Below are 26,356 nucleotides of genomic sequence, written 5' to 3'. Positions count from 1 at the left end.
ATGATCAGAGAGAGGAAGGAGACTCCCCCTGATGAGTTACTGCCACTCTCACACTGGGTCTTGGGCCTTGGTCTTCACTGTTATGGAAGGGGGGTTTGGATGCTATCCTTCAATGATATCCAGCGTCTTTGCTAAGGTTGTTTACATAGGGAGGGCTTAAGTCTTTCACATGCAATACCGATATGAATAGTGTGAAGTCAAAAGGATTGTTTCATCGATTTAAAGACGTAGAAATATATTAAAGAGCTATAGCTTGCACAGGCATAGCAGTTATCATGCTAAACAACATGGCCTAGAGCCTATCTAGCTGCAGAATCATCTGAATGAACCATCCTATGCATAATATGCATTCGTAACAGTCGCAGGTAGCAGCGCTATTCTTCACCATAGCAATGACCAGAATCTGGTGTCATTGTTTGCACACAGGAAAAGGCCCACGTGTAATCCCCTGGCAGATGTCAGGCGCCACATTCTCATTCATTTCATGCATTGTTAGCTGCCCCTCAATAAGAGGTCTGCTAAATGACTTAATAATCATCATCAGGAGAATTGTAATTGCACAAACATTGCAGAAGACAGGACGAGGACGGCCTGTGATGTGTGTACCACTGCTGAACCCAATTCCCAGTTATGTGATGATAATCCATATGGACAGGTGAATTAGAGAGAATTCCCTGGCAGATTGCGTGGACTTAGACAATCAATGGGTTGCAGCTGAGAAGTGCAGCGAGTTTTGAGAAAAGGCATATGTTTGTCCTGCACTGTAGCTCTTCTGTTGCTTTCCTTGTTCCTTCTCGAAGTAATCACAGATCTGAGGAGACTGGTGAGGAGACCAATATGGTGGACAGGGCTGTGGATATTGAGAGTTTGAGACCCATTCCCCCGCACTCATTGATTCCTTATCTATACAGTGTCATATGTCAAGGCCTGTCAATCCAGAGCAGTAATCACCTTGAAGGGATGGATTGTGGTAGGTTGGAAAGCCTTTTTTAGAGATTGATTACTTTTACAGTGATAGGGGTAAAATCATCTGTTTATAGCCCTAGAATTACCATCAATATCAATCTAAACATATGAGTCTTCATAGACTTTATGGCTTTTATGATAATACTAGTGCTGAGCGATTAGTGATTTTTGACTGTTAGAAAATAATCACAGATTTCAGTTTCAAATATATTTTTTAAGGATTAAATGCACTACGCATTTTGTGGGCTGAATGCTGTAACACAGAATAAAACAATTAATATAAGTCCCATGATGGCAGTGACTGCCCATTACTGTTTATCACTAATTAACCATCATTTATTCACATTACTTTACTTTAGTAATATGTTTCAGTTGTGTATATTACATTTGCTTTATTTGATGACTTTATTATTTAATTCAAAGTCACCATCTCATCACTATAGAGCTGCTTCCTATGCTGTCTGAAAAAATCACTATTTTAGTAGTTCAAAGTAAGGCATACTTTTATGACTGCTGAATACCAACTATCAATCATTTGGATCATGTATTTTCAGGTAGAGATAACTCGTGCAGCAACTGCTCTCTATCCCTCTCATCGAGCATTCTTCTGTCCCTTTTAAATAGCAGTCTTAAAAGAAACACAGATCGGACAAGTAGGCAAGCAATGGATTATGGTCATTGCAGTTCATTGACACATTTTCGGCTCTAAACTATGTAGAATGTTGGCCTGTTGAAAACAACAGGCCTACATCGCGTAGTCCGGGCTTGATCTGATTTATCTCTAGTGAAACTGCCCAATGTGCACATTGAGCTCACAGAAGAAGAAAAAAACAGAACGAAGTAGAATTCAAATAACTGAACCTAAGTTGGTTAAAATGGTTCAGCACTAGATAACGCGTACCCATATACTACAGTATGATCTTTATGATCCTCATCAACACGTAGCAGTTATATTATTTTTGCCAGTTACACTGTGTAATTGCGATCACATTTATTGGATAGTTTCTGACGATATGGGACAATAGTTACCCTACTGACAATGCGTGTCCGTCTGCTGCATGGGTCAAATTGGTCCTGCATGCACTTGAACTCTTTCGGTTTACAAATTGGTCCTGCATGCTCTAGAACTCTTTCGGATTACAAATTGGTCCTGCATGCTCTAGAACTCTTTCGGATTACAAAGTGGTCCTGCATGCTCTAGAACTCTTTCGGATTACAAAGTGGTCCTGCATGCTCTAGAACTCTTTCGGATTACAAATTGGTCCTGCATGCTCTAGAACTCTTTCGGATTACAAATTGGTCCTGCATGCTCTAGAACTCTTTCGGATTACAAATTGGTCCTGCATGCTCTAGAACTCTTTCGGATTACAAATTGGTCCTGCATGCTCTAGAACTCTTTCGGATTACAAATTGGTCCTGCATGCTCTAGAACTCTTTCGGATTACAAATTGGTCCTGCATGCTCTAGAACTCTTTCGGATTACAAATTGGTCCTGCATGCTCTAGAACTCTTTCGGATTACAAATTGGTCCTGCATGCTCTAGAACTCTTTCGGATTACAAATTGGTCCTGCATGCTCTAGAACTCTTTCGGATTACAAAGTGATTGCAGGCCTTGAATCACTCCGTTTATTGCTATTCCTCCAATTAAAGGCTATCGCAAACTGCATCCACTCCGTTCATTTTGATCTCCCTGCTGAAAGAAAAATGGTTACTGAATGTTTGATGTCTGCATACAAATTAAGAATGCTCTGTTGAGAAATTTTACAAATCAATGACTCGGGAGTTTAAAAGAATCGGAGGTTCCATCTTGGTTTCCCACGTCGGTTAATTGGAAAAGTGTGAATGCGTAGACTAAGTGTACACACTTCACCTTAACAGTACAACTTCTTAATAATCTTCTACTCTTAACTCTAAAGAACTCCGCCAAGCTTATATAACCGGATGACGATTCAAATAGACAACAAAAGTTCATAGAATATTTGACATTCGATGGTGTGTCTGTACAAAGATGTGCCAGTCTGAAAAGGCTCCAAGGCAGCCATCTTATAATAGCTTCCTGAGCAGAACAAGGCCATGACACGCTGAATTGAATTTCATTGTGGACACCAAGGTTGTGGGATGTTTGGCTTATTGTTAGAGTCATCTCATTTCCTCCTGCCGTTGGCGGTTTCCACTTCTTGTTGTGTCAGGTCAGGCAGGTGAAATGTGTCATGACCAAACGTAGGGAAAAAGTTGAGTTACATTTAATTTAATGGAGCTTGTTTTTTTTATGTCAAGTGCATGTTAAACATTAGTATGATTACAGGAAGCCGAGTAGCATGTTTCTATAAAAAAAAATATTGAATCAGATTTACTGGAGCTGACGTCATTGACAGCTTGTAAACTGACCCTGAGATACACAGTACAACTCATTCATCTGTACATGTGTATTTATGAAGAGGATGTTGGGTGCCATTCAGGTCCAAAGTTAGATAGCAGGGTGTATATACTTATTTCCTACAACAGAAAAAATCAAGATACTAAATTCTTGGTTTCGTGAAGAAAGACCATTGCCACCTACCGATTTGAATATATACACAATACACCCATCTTAATGCGGTTGCTGTTCGGTAAATTGATAGAAAGGTTAAGAAAACAGCTCTGCACACCTTGGGTCATCCAAACGCAGTTTGGAAGAAACTGTCTAAATATGCATATTTCCACCAAAAGGCCAACGGCTTAGATTTAATGAGCAACATCTTGAAAAACAGAATACATCTTTGGAGGCCAAAGTCAAAATGATGAGCCAAAGAAGAACAAAACCAAGGTACACAAGTAGATTGAGAATTGACCCATGCCTCGTTAAAAATTCCCATTCTTTCACCGTTCAGTCACTTTCTGTGTGCCTGAGCAGTAATTTGTTGCAGGGGCGTTGATGAGTGAAAACGGCATATCACTCTAATGGGCATGTGAGGGGGTGGTCTGCACTCTGAGGGTGGTAGCATCTACCAATGACTCAGCCAATCAGCGCTGGCCTGCACACAGGTTTCTCTCTCTTCCTGTTCTGTTCCCTGTTTCAATGCAATAAAGTGTGCTGTTAACACATGCTTTCATAAAAGCCCACTTTTGTTATGTGTTTGTCTCTTATGCAGTACAGCACATATTCAAGGTAGTTATTAACAATGTAGTCAAACCTGTTGAACACATTCTGCAGTTAGGACAATCAAATGCCCTTCTTCAAATCAACCCTCTCTGAAAATTGGCAATTTTATGAAATCATCCCTCCATCACTCGCAAATACCATATTACAAGACAGAAATATTGTGTTATTGTACATATATCATTTCTGTCAAATGCGGTAAACACAGCAAACCCACACACATGCATAAAAACTAGCTGCACCTCTCAAAATAACAAAGCTAGCGTAACATGAAATTACAGTGCTACATGTGTTGGTTTAGTTTAATTTAGTGCATGTTTGAGGGCTGAAATAAAGCTAGGAGAAAACCCTTAGCAGAGAATGATTGAGGAACGCTCTCAGGTTTGTGGTGCTCAGAAGCTGTCTTTGCAACACTCCATAATTAGTGTGGCTTTTGAATGATTATTCTCCACTGGAGTGGTGTTATGTAACTATTGCCGCTTATGCAATACTTTCTATGTGAAATACCCATTCAACATACCAAACAGAGAGGCCATTCATTGAATGTACTATGTACCTAGGCTTTTTTGTCACACAAAAGTGTAGTGGAGAACTTGTGTCAAAGATACCTTGACAAAGTGGATGCATTATGGGATGGAAAAGGGAAGAAAACATTTCCACCCACATTGTCTCCTCTTGTGTGGTAAATCCATTTCACAAGACACCCATCTCTCATTGAAATCCCACTGACCTCACAGAAAGTCTAAATAAACAGATAGGAAATGAGGGGCAAGAGCTTGCCTGTAGTTCCATTTATATGTTAATCTGTTGCAGCCTTGGTCTTGGGCTTTGAGTGATTCTCGTATAAGGCAAGGTAATGAATTCAGCTGGACATATTCTGCTGTACGTGACATTAAAACGTGAAACTTGGTCATGTAGAGCCTACACATCCTTTGAACTCAGAGGCAATCCATCATTATGTAGGTCCTGCAATGCATTATGTTCAAGCCTCCGTAATTGTCCCATTTCTTTAGAAGATAACTGGTTTGTAGTGAAATGGCTGGTGTATATCAATCACCTTTGTAACCATGGGTAATCGTAACTCCAGAGGACAAAGCATATACATTTGCCTTTTGTCCAGTGCAAATAATAAATGTAGAAGAAGAAGAAGAAGAAGATGAAGAAGAGGACTTCTTTATGGACTACTAACTAACATTCACCTCTTGAGTCTCTCCATTTGCATGATGGATTGTACATTTTGTCAAAGTGAAGGAGCATTGGACCTGTACTGTTTCACCCCCTCAAACACCACAGTACATTAATGGAATTTCAACGCTCCTGTGAGTTTTGGCTGTAACGACATTAATTCTTCATCGTGTGTGTGAGGACAAGATGGCACCAACAGACACGGTCACCCTATTTCTAGCTCCTAGCCAACTTTGTAGTGTTTCATTTTTGTGTGTGTGTCATTTCGTACATTATTTGCTCAGACTGTTTCTTATAGTGTTAGACACAGACAAAAAATTACCTTTGGGCATTAGAATAGAGGTCACTGCCAGAAATTCAACTTCCCTGACCTGGATCCTTTGTTTGAACTTCATGCGGCAACTCTATTCATCCCGGGGGCAGCATCAAAACACTGACGCCCGGAGAAAAGTAAGAAGTGGGGCCATAGTCAGACTCAGGCGGCGTGCATACCATCGACTGAACGTACTCGCTAACGTTCAGTCCCTGGACAATAAAGTAGACAAGCTCAGGGCGAGGATCTCCTTCTAGAGTGCCATCAGGGACTGTTTTACAGAATCATGGCTCTCTGGATATATTGTCCCCGTCCATCAGCCAGCAGAGTTGTCTATCCATCGCACGGACAGGAAGAATGAACTCTCCGGGGAAAAAAGGCAGAGGTTTTTTTTCATGATTAACAACCCATGTGGTAACGTACAGGAAATCAAGTCATTTTGTTCTCCCGGTCTGGAATACCTCACCATCAAATTCCGACCACATTACCCCAAAGAGACTTTTCAGTCATCATCACAGTCATGTATATCCCCCACTCCCAAGCAGACACCTTGACGGTTCTCAGGAAATCTGAGGAAAACTCTACCGAAATTCTATCAACACATCAACTGAGCTACACACGCATCATGTACCCTGGATAGATACTACTCTCCCTTCCGGTACGGCTACAATGCCATCCCTCGACCTCCCTTGCGGCAAATCAGATCACACCTCCATTCTGCTCCTCCCCACCTATAAACAGAAACTTAAACAGGAAGCACCCATGGCAAGGACTGTTCAATGTTGGTCTGACCAATTGGAATCTATGATTCAAGATTGTTTTGATCACGTGGATTGGGAAATGTTCCGGGTCGCCTCTGAGAATAATATGACGTATACACCGACTCGGTGACTGGGTTCATCAGGAAGTGCATAGAGAATGTCGTTCTCACTGTGATGATTAGAACTTATCCAAACCAAAAGCTGTGGATAGATGACAGCATTCATGCAGAACTGAACGCGCGAACCACCACATTTAAACATGGCAAGGTGACTGGGAACATAGACATGTACAAACAGACCAGCTATGACCTCAATAAGGCAATCAGAGACAAAACGACAGTACAGGGACAAAGTGGAGTCAAAATTAAATGGCTCAGACACGAGATGTATGTGGCAAGGACTCCAGACAATCATTGCTTATAAATGGAAATCCAGCCACATAACAGACACGATGCCTCGCTCCCAGATTTAAATGTCCTGTATTGACTGACCTTCATGTCTTAAAGTAATAATGGACTGTCATTTCTCTTTGCTTATTTGAGCTGTTCTTGCCATGGACTTGGTATTTTAGCAAATAGGGCTATGTTCTATATACCACCCCTACCTCGTCACAACACAACTGATTGGCTCAAACGCATTAAGAAGGAAGGAAATTCCACAAATTAACTTTTAACAAGGCACACCTGTTAATTGAAATGTATTCCAGGTGACTATTTTGTGAAGCTGGTTGAGAGAATGCCATGAATGTGCAAGGCTGTCATCAAGGCAAAAAGTGATACTTTGAAGAATCGCAAACAGAAAACTATATTTTGATCTGTTTCACACTTTTTCGGTTACTATATGATTCCATGTGTTATTTCCTAGGTTTGATGTCTTCACTATTATTCTACAATGTAGAAAATGGTACAAATATATCTATATACACACACACACACACACACACACACACACACACACACACACACACACACACACACACACACACACACACACACACACACACACACACACACACACACACACACACACACACACACACACACACACACACACACACACACACACACACACACACACACAAACCACACAGTGTTAAAAACATTAGGAACACCTGCATTTTCCATGACATAGACTGACCATGTGAAAGCTAAACTCCCTTATTGATGTCATCTGTTAAATCCTCTTCAATAAGTGTAGGTGAATGGGAGGAGACAGGTTAAAGAAAGATTTTTAAGCCTTGAGACAACTGAGACATGGATTGTGTATATGTGCCATTCAGAGGGTGAATGGGCAAGACAAAATATTTATGTGCCTTTGAACGGGGTATGATAGTAGGTGCCAGATGTTGCAGTTCTTGAGTGTCTCAAGAACTGCAATGTTGCTGGGTTTTTCACACTCAAGAATGGTCCACCACCCAAAGGACATCCAGACAACTTAACACAACTCTGGGAAGCATTGGAGTCAACATGGACCAGCATCCCTGTGGAACACTTTGGACACCTTGTAGAGTTGATGCACGACGAATTGAGGCTGTTCTGCAACTCAATATTAGGATAGTGTTCCTAATATTTTGTACACTCGGTGGGTGGGGTGTGTGTTAATTTCGATCTTTTTACTTTTTGGATTTGTGTGTATTGTTTTGTATTGCCAGGTATTATTACTGCACTGTTGGAGCTAGAACCACATTTCACTGCACCTGCCATACCATCTGCAAATATGTGTACGCGACCAATAAACTATCCCTTCTAAACCCCATATAGCCCACAATAGCAGATGCTTGACACGTCATACCCGACATATTTGTCTCAGTTACTCATTCCAGTGTGAAATGATATGTTTTTACAGAAGTTTCAGACATGACCCAAGGGCCGAAAATAGATTGTTTCACATGGCTATCAAGAAAAATACACAGACCTAGCCATAGAGGCGCTTTCTAGGTTATAGTAACTACAACCCAAGGCTATATGTTTGGGTTCCCAAGTGGCGCAGCGGTCTAAGGAATGCATCTCAGTGCTAGAGTTGTCACTACAGACACCCTGGTTCGAATTCAGGCTTTATCACAACCCGGCCGTGATTGAGAGTCTCATAGGGCTGCGGACAATTGGCCCAGCATTGTCCAGGTTTGGCCGGTGTAGGCCGCCATTGTAAATAAGAATTTGTTCATTACTGACTTGTAAAAAATGTAATGAATGTATTTATGTGCACTGCAAATATTCAAATGGTATTTGTGGCACATAGTCAGTAGGTCAAATAAATGACAGACCACTTGAGAGCCCTTACCTCTTCCACATCCCAGCTTCTGTGGTTAATGAGTTCAGACTCTATGTGCTGCTTGACTGGCCAGAGCAGCAGAAAGGGGCCCCTTTACGAGGAGTCAAAGGTACTGACCTGGAATAGGGGTTCAGGGGTACGTGAAGGGCCATGAGGCCAGTGAGAATGCGCATCTGGGGAGTACTGAGTCGGAAGGTCATGCACTGATTGTGCTGAATTGCGGTTAACTTTGAGGGTCACTCGACCACACAAAGGGTCGGTCAATGATTTCGATGGAAGTTAACGCATTCACGGAATGATCAGTCGGTAAGGCAACATGTCAGGCTGCCCACGAGTTATCCCGCTCTGCCTTGCCAGTTTGCCTTAGCCCTGGAGTCATGGCCATAGTTGTTTGGTTAAAGTAACTCTTACTGGTGTCCAGCAGCTAACCATCTCGTGTTCCCCCGGTGTCTTCAAACCCTTTCTCCACACTGTATTCAACAATATTCAACAACGCCCTCTGGAGTTCAAGCTATCGTCTGGCACTCACCTGGCACTCACATCTAGCCTTGCTTGTCATTTCACTATGTTGATTTCCAGGCTCCTTCCATACTCATTCTCAGTTCCTTCATACACAGTAACAGTTTTTTGTTTCTTCTCCACAATTCGCCATTTGTCCCAGGGCCCTTCGACACCTAATATTTGTATTCGCTCGACGCAGTGGAAAGTAGAGCAGAGAAGAGAAGAGCACTGGTGTCCTGAGCTGAACCAAGCAACAGTCAGGGAGGATTATTTGCTGAAGAAAGTCTCCACTGCTAAAATTCATCAACTCCCTACTATAATCGCTCAAACGCAATAAGATGTTCATGTAGTTTATCAATATGCATAAATGCGCGTGCTTTCGTATTCCTCAGTTTTGCGGTTTGATAGCCGAATGGTCTATTTGATAGAGATTCAATCTCATTCCGTTGTGCACAATGTTTATAGCTGAAAGGGGGAAGGCAAATCTGTTGATGATTATTCCCAGCTGTCTCTGCAAGATTCCAGTTCCCTTGTGTCCCACAGACATGAAAAAGAGAAGATATCACAAGCTACAGCATCAAATGCTGCAAACAGCAGTTTAATGTAGTCGTCTGTCTTGGCCACTGGGATGGTTAGGCTGTAATCAACTGCTGTTTATTTCCCTTGGCTTCATCTGTAATGAGAAATTACGTCTGTGTGGTACAAAGGTACAGTATATGGGCGATTCACATACTAAAGGCCAGCCTTTCAAAAGAAATGTCTCCTCAGTGACAACACATATTCTAAAACTATGGTGAAGAAATGCCAGATATGAATGTTCAGTCATGAGGGTTATTCAGACTACAGTGAAACTAGGACACCTGTGTACATACTGGGCCATCGCTTCGAGCATCAAAGAGAGCAGATTTTCTTTGGAGAGTCCTTTAAGGCTTTTTATCCACTTTTCTTGATAGATCATAGGGATTAGGTAACCTTAAGCAACAAAGGCATACGGAATATGCATATACTGTTATTATTTTATGTGAAATATTAGCATTATCTGCCTTGAGGCACCTGCCTTCAAAATAGAGTCATATTTGGTTCGATGCTGCCTTTGGTCACTTCAGCAAGTGGCAAAAACACATCTAAAAAGTATCGCTTGGAAACAGTTTATTTTGTGCTCTGTTACTCACGAGGGCCAATTCATTCATTCCTCTGAAGGGTATCATCTCAGAACACAATTCTACTTTCCACATTGCTTTTATGATTTCAGTCTTAACAAATGGTCGTTGAACGTCTTCTTTTACTCTCTGTTCAGTCACGTCCTTTTCCTTAAAACATTGCCTCATATGAAGAGAAACATTCCCTTTCCCCAACGTATAATTCAGCGCCAGATCCCCAGGTAATGAGATATGCAGCAGGGCATGTATTTAATGCGACTCTGAAGTTCATTTGCCACCTCCATCTGCAACATAATAAATCTCCACCCAGCATACGCAAATCATAACCTTTTCCTCCACTAAATTATTATCTCATTGCAGGAACGTTCAGCAAAATTCTAAATATTTATGATTATTAAGAAAACCCTAGCAATGGGAACCTCTGGCGATTTCAATTTGCGAACCAGACGGATAAAGTGTTATGCCTCACGGCACTTTTGTCGTAAAATAAATGAATGAGTGGACTTATATTTCCCATTGAGAGATTTCTCCATGGACCCTACTTTACTGCTCCTCACCAGCTCCTACACTGTCTTTGCTGACAGGATGTACAGTATACTTCCTTACTCCAATCCAGCTCATCCACTAAATGTGTTTGTTTTGAAACACCACAGCAGCATATTGTCCCATCACTAGTCTAAAGATCACTCGTGAACAGACTGGCATCAAAACATGCCAGATGCGTCCATTTACCAAGTAATTTGAATGCAATATTACTTTAAATTGGTCTACGGAAAACAATTGGGCTCTGTTCAGAGGTTGTATTGTGAGAATCCACAAGGAGGAGAAACAGATGTGGACATGAGAAAGTCCAAGAGAAAGAATCAACCATGGACACTCCTGATGATGTCATCATCATCTGATTTGCTCATTAACACCCTGGTTGAATCCCCTTAACACATTCTATATGTGAGGACCTACAACAGAACTTCTTTATTACTGGCAGGGTGGAGATATCAAAGACCATGTCGCCCTTGTTTGTGGTTGGAAGCTCTGAAGTCCCTAGAGCAAGATTAGTCTCTTTGTTTTGACGGGCTCATTTCTGTATTACAGAATAGCTGGAAATTGCATCGAAGGCACAACTCCACCCCCCAACCCACAACAACTAAACCTATAGTAATTAGATTTGTATATTCGAAACCACAAAATAACACCATTTTCCTGTTCAGTCAATGCCTGGATGAAAAGGGTGCAACGATCGAAGTGACTTACTGTCAAAAGCATGACAACAGAAAAGAGAAATAACCATTATGATCGGCAACTTATAAAAAAGAAACTGCTAATAACTGATTTGATTACAAATGTTTGCTTCAATCTGCTTCATAATCAAGCATAATATCAACACTTTAACTATTTGGAAGTAGATTAAACATTTAATCGCCCGTGTAACATACGATACCATCCCTGTGATCAGACCCCTCATGTCTTCCTATCATCTCTTCCTCTGTGGTGAACTGAGTGAACCAGAGCTGTGATGGAGCCTGGCACAGCCCTCTGTTCCACTTCAGTTTGATCCAAGTGCTGCGATGCATGCAATGTCCTGGTTCGGCCCTCCGCCATCAACTGCATGGTGGGGAAAGATTGACAGTGTAGCCTGTGGCTATATAGCTTTAATAACAGGAAAATCAGACCCTATTCTTTATCTACCTTCTGCATTATGACCAAATGTCCACCCCACTGGGGGCTACTGACTCAGGCTTTTATTTGACTTCATCTATGCTTGGATAAGTTGGCCGTAAATAATTATGGTTGCAATACAATCTTTAATTTGAGTCAGATATCCACTACGGAGACTCGTCGAAAAATGTGAGTTGGATACATTTCAGTGTCAATTTGTCAGTAAAAGACATTATCCAATGAATCAACAGATTACCTTTGTATGTTGTGTCATACTGCTGCCCTATGTGTCGTCGCTGAAGTAAACAGTAGAAAGCCATGTATTATATATAGATAACACAATTGACACAAGGCTCATTGGGAAATGACTATCCCAGAACGTGACATACTTCTCGAGAGGATACAGTAATCAAGTCAATCTGTGTGTATATGTAGGCCTCACGAGATTCAGCGCATTAAGGCAGGCAACAATGCCAAACCAGGCAATTATTTGACAAGAGAAGAAACGGTTGCTCAATGCTCAGGGATGGATGTAATGGCCTTCGACACGTAAGGTTATCTAATAGGGAACAGACTTGGCATAGTATGCATCTCTGTTAAGAGTCTGGTACAGTGGTTAAAAGGATTCATTGAGAATGTGGCGGTTATTCAATTACAATAATGGAACAATAAGAGAGTCTAACTTCCAGCAGTAAAGCAAATATGTTTTATTAAGCACTTTAATATACATCAGAAAATTCGGCTTAACAGAGTACAGGAAATACGCTTTTTGAATGAAAAGTTCAATGTACACGGTAAGCTATTTACAATCAAATTGTTTAGGGTCAATTCGAAACAATATTACAGACAACACAGGCAAGACAAGTAATGACAGTTTGATAGATGGCGAAACAAGTTTGAATACTCGTCCAGAATTGATCCTAAAATGTTTCCTTTCTACCTTCATACTGTAGCACACCTTCATGCTGTACTGGAGAGCGGAGGGCTGTGACTTGGGCTTTATACCGTATGTGTTTGTGCATGCGACAGCGGTCCATTTTTTTCTCTCTCTCTCTTGGCACAAAATTGCTCACTGTGAACATTGTGAAAAGCCCTGCAAAAAAATATGACACGCCAATGCTCACACAGGTTCCACATAGTCCATTAGAAACACATGTTTCCAATCCGAAAGCACCATCTCCAGGACCCTCCCTTGCCAGGGGAGCCAGAGCTGGGGCAACTGATCTGCAGCCGCTCGGGCGGAGAAAAAAAAAAGAAGCTGTTTCAACTTTGGCATGATAGGCATACATTTCAAACAATGCCTAAAAAACATCATATTATTGAAGTCTACTACTAGGTGAAGTCGTGACAAGTGAACCTTAAGCCTTTTTTGTGTCTTGCCCCAAAATATACTGCAATTATCAAAACATAGCCACACTACAATAGGGGAAACAAAGCTTGAATTTAGTTTCTTGCATTGCGGGTTATATATAGAATTCTGTCAACGAATGCATTCACCCCGGCTTAAGCTTGAGACATTTGCATTCAGCACCAAACTCTGTAGTCGACAGTATACTAACGGTTATTTTAATCAATTTAAATGCACACAAAAACAAATTCAAAGTCCCACAGGGACAAAATGAAATCACATTGGTTTAACATTTTCATCGAACTCTCCCCCTTTAGGTACTGTATCTGCAGTACTACAATACACATAGCAAAGAAAATAGAATTTAGACGACCAAAATGGAGTCCAAAATAACTGCAGGAATTTTTTTGAACACAGCACCATGATAGAGCTTACAATACAAATGAAAGTGGCTTTTTCCTAAATAAATATGCTTGATTATACTTGTATAGCAAATTGCCTTAACTATTATCATATTACACACAGCATAGTCTACATGACCAGAAGTATGTGGACACCTGCTCATCAAACATTTCATTCCAAAATCATAGGCATTAATATGGAGTTGGTCCTCCCTTTGCCGCTATAACAGCCTCCCCCTCTTCTGGGAAGGCTTTCCACTAGATGTTGGAACATTGCTGTGGGACTTGCTTCCATTCAGCCACAAGAGCATTAGTGAGGCCGGGCATTTAGGCCTGGCTCGCAGTCGGCATTCCAATTCATCCCAAAGGTGCTGAGGTCAGGGCTCTGTGCAGGCCAGTCAAGTTCTTCCACACTGATCTTGAAAAACAATTTCTGTATGGACCTCACTTTGCATTGACATGCTTTAACAGGTAGGAAGCACAGAATTGTCTAGAATGTCACAGCATTAAGATTTCCCTTAACTGGAACTAAGGGGCCTAGCCTGAACTGTTTTCTATTTAATGAGGCAAGTCAGTTAAGAACAAATTCTTATTTTCAATGACAGCCTGGGTTAACTGCCTTGTTCAGGGGCAGAACAACAGATTTTTACCTTGTCAGCTCTGGGATTTGATCTAGCAACCTTTTGGTTACAAGTCCAACACTCTAAACACTAGGCTACCTGCCACCACATGAAAAACAGCCACAGACCATTATTCCTCCTCCACCAAACTATAGTTGACATTATGTATTGGGGCAGGTAGTGCTCTCCTGGCATCCACCAAACCCAGAGGAACTGACTTGTTGGAAAGGTGGCATCATATGACTGTGCCATGTTGAAAGTCACTGTGCTCTTCAGTAAGGCCATTCTACTGACAATGTTTGTCTATGGAGATTGCATTTCTGCGTGCTCGATTTTATACCCCTCAGCAACAGGTGTGTCTGAAATAGCAGAATCCACTCATTTGAAGGGGTGTCCACATACCTTTTTATATATAGTATATGCTTAGCACACTGAACAAAGTTAACACCGATTATTTGGGGTTTTCAGAAAGACAGAGTATCAACGCGTGCAACATTATCCCATGTCATCGATTATCTTGATGTCCCTCTGATCTGATGTGACGATGAACTCAGTGGTAAATTGCTGTTGGTGTGTATGATTCCAGGACAAAACAACACACACAAAATATATATATGATCCTTTTGAACAATTAGTTTGAACCACATGAGCATAAACGGGAGACTGAACAAATGCATGTTTGTCATTCTCTTTTTAAAAAGTGCATACACTGCATAAATATCAATACATTAAATTAAATGATAGTGTGCATGATTACACTGAGAAGACTGTAACAGATGTAGGCACATTGAAGTATCAGTTCATGTAAGCCTTGTGCAGCGATCAACATTCTTCCCTTAGGTTTTCTGAGGTGTTCCACTTGAGAGTGGAAAACAATTCAATCGGTTCGTATGCGGATGAACATAGTTGCTTTGGCACATTCCCTCCGATGTCTGCACGACGATATTGCCGTCAAGACATCTGAAACGGCAATGAAAATGATTTGGGTTTAGTGCTGAGTTGGAAAACATCGTAGTCTTCTTGGCCAGAAAAGGACATTCTTTGAAATGCATCAGTCATGTTCAAGTCTACTAATGATAATAGAATATTGACAGGACATTTCCATACAGTGCTTCCAGTAGTGGTGAGTGAGTCATTAGATTGTATTTTAATAACAACATACTGTATCAACAACGTGGCAATCAATCATACAAGTAATATACAGACATGTATACTAGTACACGGGGATTCTGATCTTCAGCCTTCATCCCATCCCTGCATGTTGTTAACTAGATCTTCTATCTTCAAGATGTAATGAAACCATTTGAAACCATACTGAAAATAAAGCCCGTCTGAATTGATCATCTACTTATTAAATCATTAATAAAACAACTGTTGAACACCAGAAGAACTCTAGCTTAGGAAAAAAGCATGACATCAGATTAGTTTAAACCCTTACCAGCTATAATGGAGTCTCCTTTTTGTAGTTAAACCCAGGGTCAGATCCTTCTATCTGCAGTTTCAAGACTTGCTTAAGGCTTAATTCAGTCTCCCCTATGGGGTAGTTCTCCAGAACGTCCTGGTGCCCTCTATTCTGTACAGTCCTATGGACAGAAACCCTCCCGAGGAAAACCTGATTGCCCTGAAGATGGTAGTTGGGGTTTGTCATAATGCCATTTCGCTTCTTCTCTGCAATGCTCTGCTGTTGGATGAATAACTGCTCTTGGGTCAGTCCCACTTCTGGCTGGGTGGAGCCACCAACCATGATCTTGCAATGAGGATCTTTCACCGCAATGCTCGCTACAGACTTGTTGAGCGCAATCCTCTTATCAAACTGGGTCATCTCATATTCTAACACCTGACCCTGGGTTGAGCCAATGCTCTTGAGCCTTTTCTTGTCTCCAGACCCCCCTTTGCTGTTGCATGTGGTATTTTCGGTCTTACTCCCTTTGGTCGACTTGAGACCTGGCTTAACCTGAGCCCAGTCGAATTCACTCAGAGAGCCCTGCTGATGTCCAATGGACTTGGTGGTGGAGGAAGGTGAGACAATGGATTGTCGGCTCCGACTGCGAGGCAGAGAGTGTTGCTGGATTTGCTCTGTGAAGGTCATTCCGTGGAAACTATCTATCGGCACCGTCTGTGCAGTCGCTGTGGATGAGGTGGTTCTCAGTGAGGAGTTCTTAGAACTCTTGAGGGAATTATTTGAGAGAGACAACTTCTGTCTGTCCACGGTAGAGTCAGGAGATTCCGAAGGGGAGCTGAAGGCGTGGACAGGACCGTTCTGTAAACCACGTCCCGATGACTGCATATCTCCAGCTCCTGTGCTGCCAGAGCTGTTGGATTTTATTGTGAGGGAGTGCATTTTCCCAGACACAGAGAGTGGGATTTTCTGTTCCATAGTGTGTACTGGAGAAGGACTACAGCCATTAAGACTCGAGGCCCCATACTTCTCAAGAAGTTTGATGATCATTGAATGCCCCCCTTTTGCAGCCACACGCATGGCTGTGCGTCCAAACTGGTCTGCGTGGTTGGGGTCAGCGCCATGCTCCAGAAGGATCTGCACTACATCTCTGTGCCCCTCTTGGGCAGCAATGCCAAGCGCTGTTGCCCCCTGATTACACGTATTATCCACGTGAGTGCCATTGTCAATCAAGAACTGCACAACGTTTGCGTGGCCTTGCCAAGCCGCTGACTGGAGGGCCGATCGCTTCTCGTTGTCACAAGAGTTCACGTCGGCATGATAGTTGATCAGCATCCTGACCATTTCTACATGCCCTTGCCAGCAGGACACATGGAGGGCCGTCCTTCCCTCTGTGTCGCTGACTTCCACATTGGCCCCATTTTCCAGGAAGTACTCCGCCATTGCTAGCTGATTCTCAAGTGCCAATATGTATAATGTTGGGCGTCCGTCTGCGTCTTTATAATCTATATCAGCACCATGACTCAGCAACAGTTCAACAATATCCCTGTGGCCTTCCAGTGCAGCTGCCCTGAGAGAATTCCTCCCATCGTAACCTCTCTGGTCGATGCAAGACTTGTTGTCCAGAAGAATGTGGACAGAGTCATAGTGGCCCTCTTGCGCAGACAATATCAGGGGTATTCGACCATCATTATCCACCTCTGTGCATCGGGCACCTTGCTCAATGAGGGCATCGCATACTTGCCGGTGACCCTCGAATGAGGCCATGTGCAATGGGGTCCAGCCTGAGTCATCTCTGTGATTTTCATCTAGCCCTCTGTCCAGCAGAGTTCGGACCACCTCTACATTCCCTTGAGCGGACGCTATGCTCAGAACAGTCCTTCCTTCACTGTCGATGCTGTCTACAGCTGCACCCCAGAAAAGCAGGGTATTGACAACAGAGGCATGGCCCATGGATGCTGCTGCAAGAAGAGGCGTTCGGCCATTGTTGTCAGTGTGATCCACGTCAGCTCCACCTTCCAGCAGCAGATCAACTACGTCCACATGTCCTTCATAGGCAGCCACAAGGAGGGGGGTCATGCAGTCTTTGTCGCAGTGGTCCACCTCTGCACCCCTGTCAATGAGGAGGCTTACGACAGAGGCATGACCTTTACTGGCAGGCACACAGAGAGCAGCAACTGAGAGGGCTGTCCTTCCGTCCGCATCTTCATGGTTCACCTCTGCCCCGTGTTCCAAGAGGTGCTCTACGATTTCTCTGTGCCCCATGTATGCCGCTGCAATGAGAGCCGTCCTTCCTTCATTGTCTGCTTTGTTGACTTCTGCCCCGTGTTGGAGGAGGTTCAGCACGATGTCTTCATGGCCTCCCCAAGCTGCGGCTCTCAAGGCGGTTCTGCTGTCGGCATCAGCACAGTCAACTTTGGCACCGGCGTAGAGGAGAGCAGACACCACCTCCGAATGTCCACCCCAGGCTGCAGACCTAAGGGCGGTCCACCCATCGTGGTCTGTGTGATTGATGTTTGCCTCACAGCCAATGAGGCAGTTGACCACCTTAGTATGCCCTTGTCTTGCAGCAAGAGTAAGTGCTGTTTGTCCATGGCTGTCCACCAGCTCCATGTTGGCTCTTCTGGATATGAGAAAGTTCACCACATCCAGGTTTCCACTGTACGCAGCATTGGCCAGCAAAGTTCTGCCACTGGAATCACATTGGTTCACAGAGGCCCCATTGTCTAGCAATGTCCGAATGGAATCCTCTCTCTCCAGTGCCTGCTGCACTATGCAAGAGGCATGGTCGTCCTCGTTGTTGACATGAGCCCCAGCTTTGACCAGAAGCTGCAGCACCTCCTGTTCTTTAGGTATGGAGGTGGAAAGAGAGTCTTTAGTCGGTGTGCCATTCCACACCATCCAAAGAGCCAGGTTGAAAGGCTCTATCTGCAGGTTGGATTTGATCAGATGCATGGCAAACTCCTGCACCTCCAGCGGTTTGAGCTGCTTGGCCCTGCAAGTGTAACTCATTGCCATCATTCTATGTCCCTCTGCTTCATTACACAAGTACTTTTGGGTACAATGCTTAACGTCCAGGAGCCACTCTGCAAAACTGTAGTGAAAGAGGATCTTAGTACTTCTGAGGCCATCGATCAACAACTTGGAGAGGATGTCCAACTTCTTCTGAAAGTCCTCCATGGTGAGGGCCATGTTTTTGGTCCAGACAGCATAGTAAAGCTCCTTGACAGTAAGCGGCCTGCAGGTGGCGAGGATCACGTTGAGGATGGGCTGGACTTTGGCAAACTGCTTCCGGACAAACAGCCTTTGGCAGAGCCACAAGTAGAGGCCATTGAGGGTGCCGGGAATGTCACGGATCTCTCGCAGCATGATGAAGTTCTCCACCACCCCGTCCAGCACTCGTTCCAGGTACAGGAAGCAGCCACTGCTTTTGATGTGCAGCTGGTTGAGCATTTCGGCCGTCTCCTTGGTAAGATGCTGGCGAAGGGCCTCCTCCTGGTCGAGTCTGTGGAGGATGTACTGCTGCACGTCCTTGACGATGTAGGCTTTACGGAGGTCATCCAGGCTGATTTTACGGAATCCTAGAAAATAGAGAAAAAAAACCTATTAGTTTACCACAAACTTTTATTTCTGCCAACTTCTTCCCACACATTTCCAATATTAATATGGTAGTGTTACAGTGTATCAGAGTAATAAAGAGCGGGTATAATTAGTCTTTACACTGAATTTCAGCACTCATACGAAGATAAGTAATACATTTTCCCATGGTGACCTTAAATTCTCAGAAAGACGTCTGACCTTCAGAATATAGTCACTCCATTTTCCCATTGATCTTTTACCTTTGAAAAATTATATTACATCAAGCTTCCATTTCCTAAAGCAGAGACTAATTAGTGGCAAAGCCATGTTGTTAAAGTAAAACCTTTCAAAGGAATTGAGAGCATGACCCTGGTCTCTGGCAGAGTAATCAGTTCAGCATCGATATGGCAGATCTTTTGTGAAGGACTATGGAAAACAAAGCTGCTGTAATTGACGCTCTAAAGGGGTATTTGATGCATAAGGCCTTTGATAATCCTAAAAAACACAATACATTATCAGTCCAATACATTTAACCAAAGACATATCAATAATATTGTAAAATATACTGCACAATAATATAAAACGCAACATGCAACAATTTCAAAGATTTTACTGACTTGCAATTCATAAGGAAATCAGTCAAAAGTTCATTAGCCCCTAATCTATGGATTTCACATGACAGGGAATACAGATATATATATATATTTTTAAAGGTATTTGTGTTGGCCACAGATACCTTAAAAAAGTAGGGGCTTGGATCAGAAAACGAGTCAGTTTCTGGTGTGACCACCATTTGCATCATGCAGCGCTACACATCTCCTTCGCATAGAGTGATCAGGCTGTTGATTGTGGCCTGTGGAATGCTGCCCCAGACCTCTTCAATGGCTGTAAAAAGTTGCTGGATATTGGCAGAAATCATACTGAAACATGAGGTGATGGCGGTGGAAGAATGGCACAACAATGGGCCTCAGGATCTCGTCACGGTAGCTCTGTGAATTCAAATTGCCATCGTGTTCATAGCTTATGTCTGTCCATAACAAAACCTCATCGCCGCCATGGGGCACTCTGTTCCCAATGCTGACATCAGCAAACGGCTCTCCCACACAACGCCATTCATGTGGTGCGCAGTTGTGAGGCCGGTTGGACGCACTGTCACATTCTCTAAAACAATGTTGGAGGTGGCTTATGGTAGAGAAAGTAACATTCAATTCTCTGCAACATCTCTGGTGGACATTCCTGCAGTCAGCATGCCAATTGCACAGTCCCTCAAAACTTGAGACATCTGTGGCATTGTGTTGTGTGACAAAACTGCACATTTTAGAGTGGCCTTTTATTGTCCCCAGCACAAGGGACCTGTGTAATGATCATGCTTTTTAACTAGCTTCTTGATATGCCACACCTGTCAGGTCGATGGATTATCTTGGCAAAGAAGAAATGCTCACTAACAGGGATGTAAATGAATTTGTGCACAAAATTTGAGAGAAATACGATTGCTGTGCGTATGGAACCTTTCTGGGATCTTCTATTTCAGCTCATAAAACATGGGACCAACACTTTACATGTTGCATTTATATTTTTGTTCAGTGTAAGTAGTTTTGGAAAATAAAGTATGCAAATACGACTCTCTTATACAATACACATCAAAATCCTTAAAGCTCAGGGCCCAACTAATTCATTAAAGCTCAGGGCCCAACTAATTAATTAAAATGACCTCTCCTCACATACCTCAGAAACATGCATTGAGACCTGTACTGTAATATATTTGAGAGAAAAGCCACAAAGTAGGTAACATCTGGGAGACAATTCCATTTTATAGTACACCAATGGCCATAAGACAACTCTACTGCTTCACTCATTAACAGACTACATGCACAGACCAGACCTTTAGAAAGAAATCACCATGGGTCTTAATGAATGACCCCACTAATGTGCAGTAGCAATCCTTTCCCAGATAGGGAAAATGAGCTCCATGCCAGACGGCTAACAGACATGTAGAGGGAAACTTCCTTCATGTTGAAGCAGTTAGCTCAGGCTACACACCCAAGGGCAGGGGAAGCATTTCCGCATAGATGTATTTACTGTTCCCATGGTCTTAGGCCTTCTGGGGAAACAAGAGACTCGTTCAATGTTGACATATTTCTCAATTCTAAACTAGCCTCCTGCTGTGGGAAACAGGTGTTAAAATCCTTTCTTTTATCTAATTGCCTAGATCATCAAAAACAAGCCACTTCTAAATGTTTCCTGAAGAAATGGGCTCGTTTCCTGCTGCCTGGGTTAGGGTAACCGGGTTAATTAAATGAAGGTACCTTAATAAATAAAACAAACATTGCAAAGTAAGGATCTGAGAGGATTCTAGACAGAGACTAATTACATCGTTTAGACACAATCAACATGCTCAGAATCAATCAGTGCCATTAATACTACAAACTGGGTTGGTTTGATGGTCTGTGCACAAGTATCACAAAGCCTGTGGCATTGTGCCCTCCATTAATACTACAAACTGGGTTGGTTTGATTGTCTGTGCACAAGTATCACAAAGCCCTATTAATACTACAAACTGGGTTGGTTTGATGGTCTGTGCACAAGTATCACAAAGCCTGTGGCATTGTGCCCTCCATTAATACTACAAACTGGGTTGGTTTGATTGTCTGTGCACAAGTATCACAAAGCCTGTGGCATTGTGCCCTCCATTAATACTACAAACTGGGTTGGTTTGATGGTCTGTGCACAAGTATCACAAAGCCTGTGGCATTGTGGCCTCCATTAATACTACAAACTGGGTTGGTTTGATGGTCTGTGCACAAGTATCACAAAGCCTGTGGTATTGTGCCCTCCATTAATACTACAAACTGGGTTGGTTTGATGGTCTGTGCACAAGTATCACAAAGCCTGTGGCATTGTGCCCTCCATTAATAAGACTATGAAACCTTATCCAACACAGAGGCAGTGGAACCACACCTGTAGGTACACGAGGCACACCCTTCTAATCATTGTCATTGTAGCTTTCGACACATGAACCTGACAGTACTCATACATGTGCAATAAACCGATCCTTGAGGAATGTAAAACGTTTCATGCAAGTCAGGGTTAATTACGTTCTACATTATAAAATGCTATTCCTAATAATTACAAACGGCTATCTGTGGTATAACACCATTCCATGCTATAACAGAAACGACAAAAAACAATGCAGCTAATCTGTCCTACATAATGTAGTCACTAATAACAGAGTACAGTAGGATCACCATAATATTACTTAGAACCCAATGACCCAAAGCCTCTGTGTGTCAGTCAATGTTTTTAGCAACAGAGTATTTTCCACTGCCTCTTCCAGGCCCTGTGGCCTCCTGCTCCACCTCAGTCTCATTCTCCGCTAAGCATTCGGGATCGGAGACAGGAAACCCACCGCCCGAGAGGAGGAAGAGGCCATTAAGAGGGGGGACTGAACGATATCTACGACTGATGACCTAAAAGTCCATTTTAGCCAGCCGGGAGCTTTTGCCTCAGCATGCTGTCTTTTAAAAGGTTATCTCAGTGTTTGATTTAGACACATGTAACCCGCCATCAGAGGATCGGTGAATCAGACGACACTGCATAGCAACTTGTAGCAGTTATTTATCTCTCGGGGCAATGATGAACAACGAATGCACTCCTTCTCTCCTACAGTTTAGAGACTACTGTCCTCCCCCAGTTCCTACACGGTTGTTCATATGTACATTATGAACACTGATGATGTGGAAAAGTCAGAGGAGGAAAAGAGAGAGAGCAAGTTAACCACAGCCATCTTGAAATAGAGCATTATCCCTAAAAACATTTCCAGAGACCCAGAGAAAGGAAAAGAAAGAAATGAACAAGCATGGGCCCCCTGTCTGAACACACCAGAGGTCTTTTCATTAAATGACTATAAATGGAGGAATCTGACCTACAATTCCCACTTGAGTCATCACGGACATCACTTCATATGGCCTGAAACTCTGCTGTGCAGTCGTGGCAATATCATTGCTCTCCTCGTGTGGCACAGATAAACACAAGAGAAAGTTGAGGCAACAACTTCGGCTCATCGCAGTAGCAGATGTAGTCACTAGCTACACAATTAACTGCTATCAGAGGTCTGCATGACTCATGTTGCGCAGGCCTTTCAAGAAGCGTGTTTTCTTTTAACTGCAGGCAAGGACATGATGCCAAGACCTTGAAACTTTTCCAGGTCAACTGGACCACAGTCAATTGTAACTGGGGGGCTGCAACAGTACGAGCATGGATGGCAGGGGTCTGAACAGAGAGGGACAGCTAGCCAACCAACAACTGGCGCATTCATCAGGCCAGGGATGCAGCGCCGAGTACAGGCCTCTGAGCCAGCTGCTGCTCGTTACAGAACTGGATAGTAGCCACGAGAGACACAGTCCAATACAAAATGAGGAACCGTTGTCAGATGACAAATGAGGTAGGGTGTTGTGTATGGAGTGGGGGGTGGTTACAGGTTCTGACCCATGAACCTGGTTCTGACCGACAGCGTCTCAAATTTGTCACATTCTTCGCGAACCACCATATTAAGTCATAAGATCCAAAAGGTAAACAGAAACCCTAGCTCCTCTGCTCTAGCCTGCCGTAACCCCCCCCCCCCCAACTCGACAAACGCCCGTCCAACAGCTGCAGAGGTCTTGGCTCCGACACCGAAAATGGCAGCCTCCCAAACACAAGTATGTGGGACGAGACTCTGCTCAAACCGTCTGTAGAAAAATAAGTCTTAAAAGCTTCAGTTGCCATTTCATTTTGAAAAATGTTTGCTGCACGCTCGAACGCTGATTACATTAGGTAAATGTTAGTGAACTGCGGAAAAGATGCCATAGTCTATTTGTTATTGAGAAATGAAATATAGATGGAAGTTGGTATTCATTTAAAATAAGTAAGAAATGAAAACTGTAACTGTACTCAAGTATATTTGTTGGGAGAAACATTACTATGTCAATGATTTCTGTGCCATTTATGTCCTTACGCGGCATCCTGACATGAGAAGCAGAATTAAACGTGCCACTGGAAACAACTACATAAACATTCAAACAATTCATTTGCAGAGAGTAATCCTGGCGGCACAAGCTTGAATGGGTCTTGTCCGAACGTGTCCTCTCCTGAATTTCAAAACGGGAGAGGAGACCTTCCAGTTAGACCTGTTGTGGTAACTGAGTGGACTGGGGAACACTGAAAGGTATACACTTCGGGCCATTTAGTACAGCCTAGTATTACAGTCTACAATCTAATGGTCCCATCAAGCCACCTGCATGAAAACGCATCACACGCTGCAGGAATACATCTATCAAAGATGATTTATGTGAAACACTGCAGAGCCTGCAGACTGATTAGGGGGAAATATCCAGCCAATGAAACGCTGTGTTGTAATGCCAGAGATACTACAGGATAGTGGTATGAGATGAATTCATAAGGCAGCACACCTGGGGGGCTTTGCTCAGCTCAGTCTTCGACCCACAACGGGTCACTATATCTACAGCTGGATTGACATGAAGCCTCCTTTTTGCATGCAGCTGCACCAATGACTAGCCTTTTCCTCCAGATGACATTTTGAAAACCTGCATTAAACTGATGGTGATACTATGTTTCACAACTAGAGCCTGCCATTTATCCTGACCACATGACCTAACCAGCAAAAAATAGTTACTAAAAAGAACAGTATTGTTTTGGTTGCATCTTGCCATGGTTCAACTCTTAATGACCTAATTAATAGATATTCTTTGACATTTATTGTCATTAGCGCAGACTCTCTTGCCTAGAGTGACTTACCGGAGCAATTTAGGGTTAAGTGCCTTGCTCAAGGGCACATATAAACACATTTTTCACCCAGTCGGCTCGGGGATTCGCCCCAGCGACCTGTCGGTTACTGGCCCAATTCTCTTAACCGCCGAGCTATCTTCCGCCCTTTTTGACCCAGTCTTTACGATTTTCGGCACAGATTTTCGGCACAGAGTAACGTGTCCGGCCTTGGATGCCAATCGTGTTTTATTTGTCGTCACTTCAAATCAACCTCTATCGGCTATCGGTGTGCAGCAGGGAGTCTGGAACCATTTTGTTCAGCCATGTCCACGCACCAGATGTAACACTCAGCCCATGGGATGTTCACAGAGCTCGCTGTAAAACCCAGGTACTTGCAAAGTTATTCTTGGCATGAGAGCCGGAGTCAGTCTGGCATACCACCCTGTCTTTAGCACGCTTTACCCCCCCGTTGCAAGGCGAACCGTTGGCTTGCCAGAAATTATAGGGCATTTATTTTCCTCAAATCAAATTAAGACCTAATTAAAGATCCCTGTATCGAAACGAGAACCGACATGCCTATACAGAAACCTAAAGAGAATACTAATTTTGTTCTATGAAACCGGGGATTGTTGGCAGGGCCATGCTGCATTCCAGAAGGCCATCACCTAGAAGGCAAAAGAGACAGAGTTCTTCAACCATGTCTTGAGTCATGTTTCTGCGGTGCAACACCAAAGGTCTCATAGATACACAGACACAGAAGACCTGTAATTTGCTTGGCTGTCAGACTGCTCGTGGTAAATACAGCATTCGGGGGGGATTAGGGTTGTCTTCAGCACAGCCAAGTAGAGCTCAACACCCAGACCCAGAGACTAACCAGCGTACAGGAATACAAACCTGATGCACAATCTGTAAACACCAACTCAGCAACTATGAAGTCAACGGCAACTATGACGATAACCATAGAACAACCAAATACAATGATTTTAAGGATATTTTAGTCCGTTGAGGCTGTGCATTCTGTAAGCAATACCTTCCTGACAAATAAGCGGTCCACATATCTAGCACAAAGTTATTTGAATGGTCACTTCCACTGACATCCCTCCCATTTCTAATGATTTTACGTCACCCGTACTACGTCCACGCTTCCTACATCTATGACAATATATCATGACAGTGGAGCCTGCTGGTCAATGATAGGTCATCCAAACACCATCTTCATCCCTCTTTGGGGAGCATTCCACTCCTGGTGTAGAATAAATAAACAGTCCTCGATGCTTTACAGCGATATTTGTG

General features: G+C 43.1%; 1 protein-coding gene across 1 annotated transcript in view; it reads right to left on the bottom strand.

The window, feature by feature from the left end:
• Positions 1 to 14,602: 14,602 nt before the first annotated feature.
• Positions 14,603 to 26,356, bottom strand: part of LOC123993471 (ankyrin repeat domain-containing protein 50-like) — a 41,525-nt gene continuing 29,771 nt past the window's right edge. The window contains exons 4-5 of the mRNA XM_046295647.1: positions 15,761 to 19,302; positions 14,603 to 15,282 (exon numbers count right to left, since the gene is read on the bottom strand). Coding sequence (XP_046151603.1) covers positions 15,764 to 19,302 — 3,539 coding nt within the window. The 3' untranslated portion in view covers positions 14,603 to 15,282; positions 15,761 to 15,763. The remainder of the gene's footprint in view (positions 15,283 to 15,760; positions 19,303 to 26,356) is intronic.

This window comes from Oncorhynchus gorbuscha, linkage group LG13 (genome assembly GCF_021184085.1).
Source record: "Oncorhynchus gorbuscha isolate QuinsamMale2020 ecotype Even-year linkage group LG13, OgorEven_v1.0, whole genome shotgun sequence".
Taxonomy (NCBI): domain Eukaryota; kingdom Metazoa; phylum Chordata; class Actinopteri; order Salmoniformes; family Salmonidae; genus Oncorhynchus; species Oncorhynchus gorbuscha.
The sequence above is the reverse complement of the archived record's forward strand: the minus strand, read 5'-3'. Positions and strand labels throughout refer to the sequence as shown.